At 63.4% G+C, this 13,359-nt stretch overlaps 1 protein-coding gene across 2 annotated transcripts in view; it reads left to right on the plus strand.

The window, feature by feature from the left end:
- The window catches only part of PUDP (pseudouridine 5'-phosphatase), a 79,149-nt gene that overhangs the window by 8,479 nt on the left and 57,311 nt on the right, over window positions 1-13,359 (plus strand). Inside the window, exon 1 of one of the 2 annotated variants that reach the window (XM_081312138.1) lies at window positions 3,416-3,647. The exons of the other annotated variant lie outside the window; for it this stretch is intronic. Coding sequence (XP_081168264.1) covers window positions 3,431-3,647 — 217 coding nt within the window. The 5' untranslated portion in view covers window positions 3,416-3,430. Of the gene's footprint in view, window positions 1-3,415; window positions 3,648-13,359 lie in introns of those variants that run through there. 2 annotated transcript variants of the gene reach the window in all.

Here is a 13,359-nt window from a genome sequence, read left to right on the forward strand (position 1 = left end):
GCGTGACCCCCCCCCAGCACTGCCGGGTTCGCGTGACCCCCCCCCCAGCACTGCCGGGTTCGCGTGACCCCCCCAGCACTGCCGGGTTCGCGTGACCCCCCCCCCAGCACTGCCGGGTTCGCGTGACCCCCCCAGCACTGCCGGGTTCACGTGACACCCCCCCCCCAGCACTGCCGGGTTCGCGTGACCCCCCCCCCCCAGCACTGCCGGGTTCACGTGACCCCCCCCCCCCAGCACTGCCGGGTTCGAGTGACCCCCCCAGCACTGCCGGGTTCGCGTGACCCCCCCCCAGCACTGCCGGGTTCGCGTGACCCCCCCCCCCCCCAGCACTGCCGGGTTCGCGTGACCCCCCCCCCCCCCCCAGCACTGCCGGGTTCGCGTGACCCCCCCCCCAGCACTGCCGGGTTCGCGTGACCCCCCCCCAGCACTGCCGGGTTCGCGTGACCCCCCCCCCAGCACTGCCGGGTTCGCGTGACCCCCCCCCCAGCACTGCCGGGTTCGCGTGACCCCCCCCAGCACTGCCGGGTTCACGTGACCCCCCCCCAGCACTGCCGGGTTCGCGTGACCCCCCCCCAGCACTGCCGGGTTCACGTGACCCCCCCCCAGCACTGCCGGGTTCGCGTGACCCCCCCCCCCAGCACTGCCGGGTTCGCGTGACCCCCCCCAGCACTGCCGGGTTCGCGTGACCCCCCCCCCCAGCACTGCCGGGTTCGCGTGACCCCCCCCCCCAGCACTGCCGGGTTCGCGTGACCCCCCCCCAGCACTGCCGGGTTCGCGTGACCCCCCCCAGCACTGCCGGGTTCGCGTGACCCCCCCCAGCACTGCCGGGTTCGCGTGACCCCCCCCCCAGCACTGCCGGGTTCGCGTGACCCCCCCCCCCAGCACTGCCGGGTTCGCGTGACCCCCCCCCAGCACTGCCGGGTTCGCGTGACCCCCCCCCCCCAGCACTGCCGGGTTCGCGTGACCCCCCCCCCAGCACTGCCGGGTTCGAGTGACCCCCCCAGCACTGCCGGGTTCACGTGACCCCCCCCCCAGCACTGCCGGGTTCGCGTGACCCCCCCCCCCAGCACTGCCGGGTTCGCGTGACCCCCCCCCCAGCACTGCCGGGTTCGCGTGACCCCCCCCCCCAGCACTGCCGGGTTCGCGTGACCCCCCCCCCCAGCACTGCCGGGTTCGCGTGACCCCCCCAGCACTGCCGGGTTCGCGTGACCCCCCCCCCAGCACTGCCGGGTTCGCGTGACCCCCCCAGCACTGCCGGGTTCACGTGACACCCCCCCCCCAGCACTGCCGGGTTCGCGTGACCCCCCCCCCAGCACTGCCGGGTTCACGTGACCCCCCCCCCCCAGCACTGCCGGGTTCGAGTGACCCCCCCAGCACTGCCGGGTTCGCGTGACCCCCCCCCAGCACTGCCGGGTTCGCGTGACCCCCCCCCCCCCAGCACTGCCGGGTTCGCGTGACCCCCCCCCCCCAGCACTGCCGGGTTCGCGTGACCCCCCCCCCCAGCACTGCCGGGTTCGCGTGACCCCCCCCCCCCCCCCCAGTGCTGCGGGTGCGCCCATACAGTGAGAGCAGATTGGCGCAGGTGGTGGCCCTCAACTACTACTCTGGGGCCTGGAGGCCAACGTGAGCAGTGGCCTCCCTCCAGGCGCCCACCCCCCTGCGCAGGCAGGAGGAGGTGTTCTTGATGAGAACCCTGCGCCCACCTGCCCTGCAGACTGGCTCCGCCCAGCTGGCGGGGCCGAGGTGGGAATGCCCTGGTCTGCGCTGCCCCCGGCAGAGCCCCGCCGGCAGATGAGCCCGGTGCATGGCCCTCCCCGAGGAGCTGGGCTTCTGAGCGGCTCCCTGGGTGCTCTGCCACACTTGCCCACCGCGCTGCCCTGTGCCTGACTCAGCCGCCCGTGCCAGTTCAGGAGGCATTGACAGGTGCTGGAGGGCCTCGGAGTGAGTCTGCTGGGGTTCCCAGACCCCATGAGGACCAGAGCCTCGGTCACATGGCAGTGGCTGTGGGAGACGGGACAGAGTAGTGTCTGGAGCTGTGTGGGCACAGAGCTGTGCCGAGGAGGGTGTGGGAGCAGAGGGAAGGGACGCTGCAGCCCCCGAGGAGGAAGGGCTGAGCAGGAAACTCTGTGAAGCCCAGAGGGAGCTGGGGAGGGAGGGTCACCTAGCGAGGCCTCTGTAGGACCCTTTGCCATGAGACCCTGGACGCCTGTGGTCTTGGCCTTCTCCTTGGAAAGCGTAGGTTCCGAGAAGCAATCCCAGGGCCAGTACTTGGTGTCTTGTGGAAGGCCGGCTTGGTGGCTCCCCCTGAGGTGCGCATTTGGCCCCGAGGCCCGCTCACAGCACTAAGGAGGGATGAGCACTTGGTTTGAAGACCTGTCGCCCCGTGGAAGGAAACAGGACCCAGAAGAGAAGCGCCGGGGCCCAGTCCAGGGCCAGCAGCCACAAGATGAGCGCAGCTCACCCTGGGGAACATCCATAGTCCCCCTGGCAGAGTGCAAGAGGAGTGACAGTGACAGAATGGATTCTGTCTTCCATAGAACGTACTAGAACGAGTTTGTGTGATAAAGTGCGTACAGACTAACAGTCTACGTCGGGGAAAAGAGGTTTGCTTGCCGCGATGGTTGGCCGAGGGAGGCTCCCTTAAGAAAGGTGCTAACATAATACCGGGAATGGTGCAGCTGGGTGGTCCCCAGTTTGAAGTCCCCACCTTAAGCGCTGGGCACAGCCGTCACCGGGGAAGCTGAGAACACTGGGTTGAAGGCAGGAGGGGCTGTGGCCAGGAGGCTGTGCAGCGGGCTGCTCTGGGGCCAGAGGGGCTCCCGGGTCTGGGTTGGCCCTGAGGGCAGGGCGTGGCGCTGTTTCCTGAGGGCTGCCACAGACCTGGCCTGAATTGAGAGGGACAGAGGAGTGAGTGGCCCGGGTGGAAAGGGCAGGTGAGTCCACGCCGCAGGGCGGTGTGCGAGGCAGCCGGCCTGCGTTGTCTAGGGTGTCCAGTGTTGGGGGACAGGAGACGGCTCCCCTCGTTCACAGCAGTACCGTGGTCTGGGTAGCACTGCTCAAAGGCTCCGTGTTAAAGGTCCCCAGCTTGGCACCTCGGAGGCGGTGGAGCCTGAAGAGGTGGGACTTTCTGGGAGGTCCCCGCTTTGCCCTTCACGGGGACGGTGGGACCATGGTTCTTCCTGCTCTTGGCTCCCTGGCCCTGAGGGGAGCACCCTCGGTCCACGCCACGTGCTGCTGCACCACAAGCCCAGACGCCGCCAGCCCATGGGTCCTCCAAACTGTGAGTGGAGTCACTTCTCTCAGGTGAGTGTCACAGTGACCACAGCTGACCAAGTCTAAAGGGACCTAACTTCCCTCACAGGGGTCTGCAAAGGGCCAGGTGGTGACGAGTTCACAGCTGTGACGTGCACCCCCCAGGTCGGGTTGAGAAATGGCTCCGGCCAGCTCCGCTGCTGGGCGTTGTGTGGGGTGTCCTCCCCTTCAGAAGCTCTCCCTGGAGTGGAGGAGACGACGCCCGTGTTGGAAGGCGCTGCCCGGGGCGGAGCGGACACGAGCCTTTCCTGGGCCTGCGCGCTCCTGCCTGTCCTGGAGAACTCTTTCACAAAGGCCAAACAGCTTAGGCACGAAGCAGGAACAACAGAGGCCAGGTAGGGACTCGCGAGTGGGTTCCTCCTGGGACTCGTGCACCTTTAGGAGGTCCACCTTCTGGAAGGAGTTCAGAGGGCATCTCCAGAGCCTGCGGCCTCCTGGAGGACAGAGGTGGTGGCAGGGCCCTCCATCCTTGCTGTGCAGGGACCGTCTGCAGAGAGCCCGCTCCCTGTCCCCCAGCTCGCTGCCTGCCACGGCGCCGCCCCCGGGTTTGCAGATGGTCGTCTGTGGCCTTTGCTCTTGGAGGGTCTTAAAGGTCTGTGTTTCGTCCAAAGGTCGCAGTTCAACAAGGGGAGGCAGCTTCCCAGTAGTCTTCAGGAGGTGGCCCTGCTCATGGGACCTGGCAGGACACAGGCCAGTGGCCTCTGGGTGGGCTGCAGGGCTGTGCTGAGGGCCTCCCTGGCCCCAGGGCTGCGCAAACCAAGGTGGACCTTGTCGCCCAGCAAAGTAAAGACTTGACTTCCCCAAGTGGTGCCCATGTCTCATGACATCTCTGGGACCAGCTTTCCCTGGCACCAGACCCTGGAGGGCTCCTGCTAGGCCCCTTGCTCGGTTCGCCCCAGTTTCAATAGCATTGACACTTTAGCCCTTCCTTAAAAAAATAAAAATAAAAATCAGTTCCACGTGGCCACTGAGGAAGCATTTGGTGCACAGGTTGCTGGGCCCAGAGCTGCGGGCTTGGTCCCCAGCCTGTGGAGCCCGTGGGAGGTCTTGGGCTACAGGGGTCATGCCCTTGGGGGTTGGGAACCCAGCTGCTGGCCCCCTGCACCCTCCTGCCGGGGGGTGAGCACCACTCGGCTCTGCCCCGTCCCCTGCCATGGCCTGCTCCCACCCCCCATCAGAGACCCACCAAGCGTGGGCTGGCACCTCCAAAGCTGAGCCCAAGTAAGACTTTGCTCTCTGTAGGTGGGATTGTCCCATGTGCTTGTTGTGGTGACAGAGCTAACGCAGAGGTGTCTCTTATGTTTTGGCCACAGATAATCATAGGTTTCATTACATATTAGACACTTTCCTATTTTGGTGCAGCTCTGAGGGTCATTCTCTCTGTTGCTCTTGCTCTTGTCTGTCTTACACGTTGCATGTTTCACCAAAGGGATGCTGTACGTTGTGTGTGTGTGCGCGCGCGTGTGCGTGCACTTTTTGCCTGAGCACCGCATAGAATGTGTCACGTAGACGTCTAGGTAAGTGACTCCCTTTCCTGACCCTGTGTTGTGTGGGGGCGTTTCGATGGCTGCACATCAGCTTTAAGGTCCTGTGTTGAGGTGACCAGGTTTTGGATGTGGGGTTGTCATTGAGGTTGGCATTAGGAATTGAGACTTGTCCTCTCGACCAAGAAACCCGGTGGGCAGCCAGTGCAGTGGGTGAAGGACCCGTGAACCCGGCTCCTGCACCCGTCCCGGGTGCCTCCCTGGGCTGTCCCGAGCAGCCTCGGCGCTGTGCTCCGCCTGGATGCGGTGCGTCCTGTTCTCAGCCGCCCTCATGGCTGTCGGTGCCCATGCTGACCGTCTCACAGGGTTCCAAGGTGACACTGCTGGTGATTTGATGATCTGGTGATGTACAGAGGCGCCACCCACGGCCCAAGTCCCCAACAGCTCCTGGGAGATGTCAGCCCCATTCCTAAGCCTGGCCCCGAGCTGACTTGGTGAAGTCCCCCATGCTGAGCGTCCCAGAGCCCTTGTGCAGTCTCCACGTGGCACATCCCAGGCCATGGGTGACATCTCCCCGGGGTGGGGGCTTATAACAGGAACCAGGTGGAAGCCTATGTTAAGTGTCCGAGGCAGGACCCAACCGCCTGTGTGACGTGATTTTGCAAAGAGATGTGAGACCTCGGTCCCAGGATGAGTCTGTGTTACCAGAGGGAGAAAATGACCTCCTCGCTGGGTGCAGGCTGCTGCCTGTGAAGTCGCTGATGGGGAGCGTCCTCGAGTCACCCTGGCTCTGGCGCTGAGCCACGCCTGCACGCACCTGGCCCGTGTTTGGCCCACCAAGGTGTCTCCCAGCTGGGCTGCCGCGAGCGAGGTGGGCGTCCCTGCCAGGGCGTCTTTGAAACTGGCTTATCTCCCTCCCCGCCTCCACTCCCAGCCGGGCTCCCTGGGTGGGCCCTTCCTGCTCCTTCCCCCTCTCGGACGGCTTCTCGGCCTGGCCTGCTGTGCTGCGCGGTGGCCTCTCCAGCCCTGCAGCTTCTCCGTCTCTGGAGAGCCCCCTGGGGCCCACAGTCTCCCATCCGCGTTCTGTGCCCCTGCAGCGCAGTCACCCCAGGACCTGCCCGTTTCAGTGTTTCCAACCCCTCTGGTGTCCTTCCAGGTGCCCGTCACGTCTGGGGCTCTCAGGGCCCTCTGGGGGGTGATGGCCGCTTTGCACCCGTGGTTCTGTGTGTGCGTTTCCTGCAGGGGGCAGGGTGGCGGCTGCGTGCTGGTGTTCACAGGTGACCCTGCGAGTCCTGGGGGCGGGTTAGGTAGAGGGTGGGATTCCCGGGGCGCCCTCTTCTCCCCGCCGCCCTCCAGGGAATCTGGTCCTGAGCTGCCCCAGGTGCTTCCCGGGTGGGGGCTGCTGGTTGATGGTTCCGCCCGAGCGTGGTCTGCGGGTGTGCGTGCCCTGCGTGCCCTGCGCGCCCTGCGTGCCCTGCGTCTCTGCCCGTGGCCTTGCCGTGCCCTGCGTCTCTGCGTCTCTGCCCGTGGCCTTGCCGTGCTCTGCTCTGTGGTCTGATGCCGACAGGCGAGCTGTCCGGCTGCGGCCCGGAACCTCTGCCCTCTGCGGCGGTGCCGTGTCTCCCCACCACCTGTTGGGCCACCTGTGCTGGCCTGTGGTGGGAGCGTTGAGAGCCACCCCTGCCTGGGTCCTCTGAGCAGTGCAGGCGGCCAGTCCCCAGGCAGGCAAACGGAGTGCCGCCTCCAGAGGCCAGTGGCTGTGTGCTGGGTGCAGGGCTCAGGGCAGGCCGAGTCCTGGGGACTGGGGAAGCATGGTGGCAGGCACGTCCCCGCCTCAGGGCTGTGAAGGCACCTGGGGGCCAGGGCCTCCGCAGCTTCTGTAGCCCCCGGTGGGCCAGGTCCCTGCCTTGTGGGGACTCGTCACTCACGCTGCAGGGAGCCTGTAGGGAGGTGGACCCCTTCCATCCTGGGAGGTCGCCACTAGTCGTCTGGCAGAGGTGACCCGGTTTCCTTGGGTGGCCTCCAGGAGATGCATCCTGAGCTCCAGGCAGAGCTGGGGGTGTCGGGTGCGGAGGAGGAGGAAGGGCCCAGGGTGATCTGGGACGGGGACACTGCTGTGCCTAGGTGGGCGCAGGCGGCGGGGTGCGTGCTGCGGGAGGTCACTGCCAACGCACAGCAGAGGTGCTGGAAGGCCAGCAGGGACAGGTGCGGACTCTGGGTCCTGTCTTGGGGCCTCCTGCGGCCTTGTGAGCCGGGGCTGAGTGGAAGGGTTTTCCCACAGTGGACAGTGGTGGCGGTTGGTGCTTGGGCACGGGAGGCTGGCTGGTGGCCGCCTCCCTGTTCAGGTGACGGAGGTCTGCAGGAGTTTCCTGGGGCTGCCGTGACGCTGGGCCACACACCCGGGGGCTCACAGCTGCAGATGCTGTTCTCTGACAGTCTGCAGGCCAGGCCCCCCAAACCAGGGAGCCAGCAGGCGAGTCCCCTGCAGCGACCCCTCCTCTGCCGCCTGCTTCACGAGGTCTCGTCTCCTCCCTCCTAAGGACAGCCGACGCTGGACTCGGGCCTCACTCGGGGAATGCAGAGGCCCCCTGGTGGGGTCCTGATCAGTCTGCGGACACCCTGTTTCCAGTCAGGTCCTGGGGACTGGGGGTGGACAGCTGTCTTGGGGACCAGTCTTGGCCCACGTGGAGGGCCTGTAGGTTGGAATGGGCGGGACAGGGAAGGCCTGCTCATGGGGCTGCTGCGCTGACCTTAGGTGTAGAGGGACGGGGACGGTCCTCAGCACATGGCGAGGATTCCCGACGGCCTGGGGGAGAGCGCAGCCGGAGCACGGCAAGGGAGGCCGGAAGTGGCCACAGGAGAGGGAGGCCTGGGCTCCGGGCAGGTTGAGTTCCCGCGACCCAAGGTCCAGTGTGTCTTAGGTCAGCACCGGGGTGGAGACCTCACGAGCTTCACTTTGAAGGACAAACCCCAGGTCTGGCCTCCCAAGGAGAGCTGGTACAGGGACGTGGGGCTGGCGGCTGGCCCTGCAGCAGCCCCCGAGGCCCCCCAGCTCCAGGGCACCTTCCTGGTCCCCAGATGGCCGGGTGCTGCCGGGAAGGGTCCAGCAGGTTGGCTGTGTGACAGGGCCCTCAGTGGTGGGTGGTGGCTGCTGTTCTCCTGCTCCGCTTCCTGTCACTTCCTCCCCTGACTGCAGCTGCCCCTCCTGTCAGTCACCCGCCCCTCCCTCCCCCTCCCTCTCGCCCCCCCCCCCACCATGGACGTGGAGGACAGGCCTGCAGAGCCAGGAGGAAGGTGCGCTGCCCTGATGCAGGGCCGCTGGCCCTCCCCCCTGTGCCCACCCTGCCGTGGGAGGCCCCTCTAGGTCACTGGCCCTGAGGGACTTCACAGTGGCCTGGGCTTCCACCCCCGTCCTTGTGCTCTTGTGCTGGTGCGGCCCTGGCTTGGTCTCCAGACACACGGCCCTCTCCAGACACGGGGGGAGGCGGTGCTGCGCGCCCGATGGAGTGCGGGGAGCCTGGATGGCGGCCACCCCGGGGGCTCTGCTGGACAGAGCATGCTGGGTTGGCTCCACTTCCAGCTGATGCCGGTCACACCCAGGGTCACGAGGCCCCTCCCGAGAGGATGAGGTTTCCAGGGCTGGCCCAGGTTCGGACGCTCCTTTTCCCTTCCGCAGGGCCGCCGCGCCCAGCCGCACAGGGTGCTGTAAGAGCAGGTGCCGAGTGAGTGGGGAGCAGGGTGCGCTCCGAGGACAGGTCCAGCGGCTGCGGTGCGCCCAGAGGGCGGTGCTGAGGTCCCGTCTCTGCCTGCAGTTCTTCGGGAACACGGGTGGGCGGGCAGCATGTTGGCACTAGTCTCAAGGCACGGAGCGGTGCTTGCCTCTGCCGGGACCCCGAGCAGAGCTCCCATCGACCCCGGGTCTCTGCAGGGCTTTGGTCTAGAGTGTTCTGAAGGCTCTTGGAGAACATGGTGTGGGGGTGTCCTTACTGACGGAAGCTCCAGGGCACAGACGCTGTGTGTCGCCTGAGTGGACTCACATGGGACCCTCTTCCTTCCCACTTCCTCTCCACACAGCGCAGGCCATGCGAGAACACAAACCAGGAAGAGGGAAGGCGGCCCTGAGTGGCCTGTGATCTTGGGATGTCATTAACAGTGGTTAGTGACGTGCTGGGGCGTCGCTAATTATATTCTGGCACCTGCTTCCCATGTCCGCTCTCTAATTATGCCCCAGCCACGGCTGGCAGAACTGCCCGAGGCCAGGGCCCTCTGTCCCTCTCCCCCGGGAGGTCTGGGTTGTAACTCGTGTGACTTGTAACCCCGTCGGGGCTCACGGGCACTGGCACTTGGGTCCCATCACTTAACGAGTGGCTGCGACCACCCCGTAGTCCTGGGGGTGCACTCGTGGGCATGGCCACGTGAACATGGACAGGGATGTGGGGTCTGCGTGCTGCATGTGGTGACCCTCTCCGGCCTGCCTGAAGTTGCTCCCCAGCACCCCTACCAGAGCGTAAACGGAGGGCCCCAAACAACTCTTTGGTCAAGTGCTGGGACGGCTAAATGCCTCTGGCCGGCAGAGAGGCCGCACACAGAGGTCAATGCCCCCCCACCCCACCCTGTTCAGAGAACCCCCTGCCTCTGCCTGGCTGTCTCTGGGCGGCCACCTTTCAGGTCTCGTGGGAGCCTCCCTCCGGGTGCCAGCTCTGAAGGGCAGGAGCATAGCAGCCCTGCACTCGCATGGCTTCTGTCCCAGTGGGCCCTTGGGACGCAGCCGTCTCTCACTCTGTCCCTTTATAAAGCCCCCACATCGAGGGTGAGGAGTTATGGGCGGGTAGTGGTCCCTGCTGGGACGTCCTGTGTCCTCAGTTTGGTCCCCTGCACTTGAACTTTGGAAATGAATCAGCACCCAAGTCGGCCACTAGGACCCTTTCCCCTTCCTCAGACTTTCCATTTCTACTTGTGATCTTTGTCAATCGAGTACGTTTCGCCGCGGAGAGGTCTTAACGTGTTCGACTTGTCGGCCCATGTGTTATAATCCTGACCCTCGGCACTAGGTCGCCACATTTATAAACACACACAGCTTGTTTCCTAGCGGAGCAACGTGGTGCTCAACGTTCTGTCACTGGCAAAACGCCTGCGACAGTCGGCCTGTGAAGAGGTGACACGTAGCAGCACCTGCCTGTACTGCCAGCTGGCAGGGTGCGGGTGTGAGCTGGCCACGGCAGGTAGGAGACCTGTCTCAAAATGCATAACAGTGAAAAGGGCCAGGGAGGTGGCTCAGAGCCCCTCTGGGTTCCGTCCAGGGGGCAGAAGAAAAGGGAGAGGGCTTCATCTTGGCTCAGTTTGGGAGGTGGACGCTGCTGCCTGGGCCTGTGGTAGCACATGGGGCATCGCCGGGGAATGTGTGGTGCATCAAACCATTCACCTCGAGACAACAGGGTCCCTGTTGCCCCAGGCCACACCCCCGCGTCCAGCGGCACCACCCAGATTCATATCTTGAAGTCTAAGCCTCTAGTACTTCAGAATTCTCTGTATGTGGCGACGAGTCTTTGCAGAGGGGATGGGGGCGCAGTGAGGTCCCAGGGGGCCCTGACCCAGCAGGTGCTTGTAGAGGAGGAGATGAGGACACAGAGGCACGGCCCCGGGAGGACACCAGGAGAAGACGGGGTCTGCAAGCCCAGGAGAGAGGCCTTGGGAGGAGCCAGCCCTGCCCAGCCTGGACCTCGGGTTTAGCTTGCAGGACGGGGGAGACTAGATTCTGTGGCCTCAGCCCAGCCCGAGATGGCTTTCCATCCTTCTGTCTGTCTCCCTGCACTGCAGTGGGTCGCGCACCCAGGACTTCAGGAGTCGCGTTCTGGGAAGGACGGCACATTCTGGGCAGCACCAGGCCGAGGTGTGGCTCGCCTCTCTAGGGAGCGGGCGGTGAGGCCGAGGGCGGATCCGTTCTTGCCCTGGCTTCTGGGTTCCCGGGGTTCCTCCAGCCTTAACCCCGTCGCCTCGACAGAGTCCCCTGACGTTCCACCCTCCCCGCCGACTCAGACACAAAACATCCGTGAGCAGAACACGTGATCGCCAGGAGCCGACCCTGACCAGACCCCCGGCCCTTCACCTGTGGGTCGCCGTCTGCCCTGGGCAGGTCTCCCAGGTTCCGTGAGGACCGGCCTGGCGGGAGGCCTTCTGTGTGGGCTGGTCACCTCCCCGTGGTGTTGACGTTCCTGGTGAAGCCTCTCACAGGAGCACAGCAGAGGGTGGAGGACAGAAGTGGAAGATGGCAAGAGGTGGCCCTGACAGGGGCCCTTAGGAAGGATGGCAGGATGGAGTGGCCTTTGAAGTCCACGCTTTACCGTGGGGTCAGCCCGTGGTTCCCTGCCTTCAGAGGCCCGAGGCACCTGGGTTCAGCAGGAGCCCACCCAGGGCCTGCCCGGACTCTGGCTCGGAAGCAGAGCGTTTGGGCAAAGGGACGTCCCCCTGGAGCCTGGGACCCTATGCTCATCTGCAGTGACTGAAAATTCAAGTCGTGCAGGTTGGCTCAATGACGCACCCCGAGGCCACCCACCCACCTGGTGGCGGCAGGAATGGGCAAGATGGCGCGTGCACAGTTGTCCCGCAGCACTGACCGAGGCCGGCACAGGGTTCTCGGACTGGGCTCCCCCAGGACGCGGCCACACGAGTCTGTAGCCCCCGTGGTCCTTTGTTGTGAGGAAGCACTAGGAAGACCCTGTTGTGGGACTGTGACTGTGATGGTCTGAGGGTCGTCGTGCAGAGGCCTGACTTGGGGGAAATGAAGGTCCCTGACGCTCATTTGTTTCTGTCACTCTCTGACAGGTGGCCTTGCAGGGGGACCTGAGGTGGCAGGCTCTGGAGGTCCCATGGCAGCCTCCAGGTGCCCACTCGGGCGCAGGTGACACCGCCTGCCCTGGAGGAGGCTCTGGGGACAATCCTGGCCTGGCCCTCAGAGGCCACCAGGTTTCTGGGCTCGCAGCTCCCACCTCTGAGCTCCTGGCCGTGGTAGGTTAATGCAGCGTCTGGCGCAGACTCCTCTCCACGGTTGCTCTCCCTGATCCCCTCAGTTGTGACATGTCCTCGGGGCACCTTCTGATTTCTCCTGTGAGGTCAGAGCCGGGAGTGTTCAGGAGGGCCCTGTGCAGTCCAGTCTGCACATGTTCACAGGTTCCCCAATAGCCTCCTGCCCCTCATTTCTAGTTGTGTTCCCTCGGCGACTGGGAACATTCTTTGTGGACCTCAGTTCTCCTGTGTTTGAGGCTCTGTTATGGCCACTCCTGGAGAATTTTCCAGATGTGCCTGGGAGTAAGTTCAGCTACCTCCCTAGCTGGTTCTGCAGATTACGCTGAACGTCTGATTGTCGGCCACCTAGTCTGTGTTAATCACAGATGACTTTAAGTGGGACACAAACCCTTCTCTCCCAGGTAGCTGCGTCCTCAGATCCCCTTTGTGCTGGTGACAGGCAAATTATACCTTAACACTTTGGGTGCCCATCAGGAGCGATTTATAACCCGTAATTCTTGTCGTTTTATTTTAAATCAGCTACGAAGAATAACAAGACATAACTGGGCACAGAGGCACACACTTGAAATCCCAGCTACTGGGGGGGGGGGGCTGAGTCGGGAGGGGTCACAAGTTCAAGACCAGCCCCAGCAACTTAGAGACCCTGTCTCAAAATAAAAGGGCTGGGGAGGTAGCTCCGTGGTACAGCATGGCTGTGTGCAATCCCCAGTACTACAGAAAGGAAAAAGATTTACAAAGAAAATGATTACGTTGACCCCTGATTATTAAAAATGCACTAATGTCTCTGTACGCATGTTTGTGTGTAGGAGTGTCGCTGTTCTTGTCTCAGTTTAAGCAGATTGGCCAGTTTAGACAAAAACACCTTTGGAGGGTTTCTGATAACGAACCTCTCAAAAGTTCATGTATGAAAGGGTGAGCATTTTAAGTGTCTTTACACCCGGTTAGATGATGATTTCCAAAATAGTGAAGTAAAATGTGGTTTAAAAAAGAATTTTTTTTTGCAGTTTTTGTTTGTCTGTCTTTTGTCCTGGTAATACTACTCGGGCCTTGGGCATACCAGCCATGGTGGGCTCTACCACTGCGCCCCAAATCAGCCATGGATCTGAAAGCCCACTTTCAAGTTGGCACCTTTCTTTCTTTTTTGCCAAACTCTATTCGGATACTGGAAGCGGCGTTGAAGGGGAACAGGTTCAAACCCTCAACTATCGTAGTCCCCGGTGAGTCTGGCCTGGGAGGCAAGTCTTCTCCCAGAGAATGGGGAGTGTAAGTGGTCAAGAGACTGTGCCCGAGCATGCCCTGGATACGTGGGCTTTTTTGGTGGGGTATTGGAGACTGAGCCCGGAGGTGCTTGACCACTGGGTCACATTCCCAGCCCCTCTTTTTAAAGTATGTATATTTAGTTGTCAATGGACCTCTTTAATTCGTTTACTTCTATGTGGTGCTGAGAATTGAACTCGGACCCTCTCAGATGTAGGCAAGTGCTGTACCACTGAGCCACAGCCCCGTCTCTTCCCAGCTTTTTATATTTAGAGACGGGGTC

Source organism: Spermophilus citellus, assembly GCF_964194105.1.
Source record: "Spermophilus citellus genome assembly, contig: SCAFFOLD_438, whole genome shotgun sequence".
Lineage (NCBI taxonomy): Eukaryota > Metazoa > Chordata > Mammalia > Rodentia > Sciuridae > Spermophilus > Spermophilus citellus.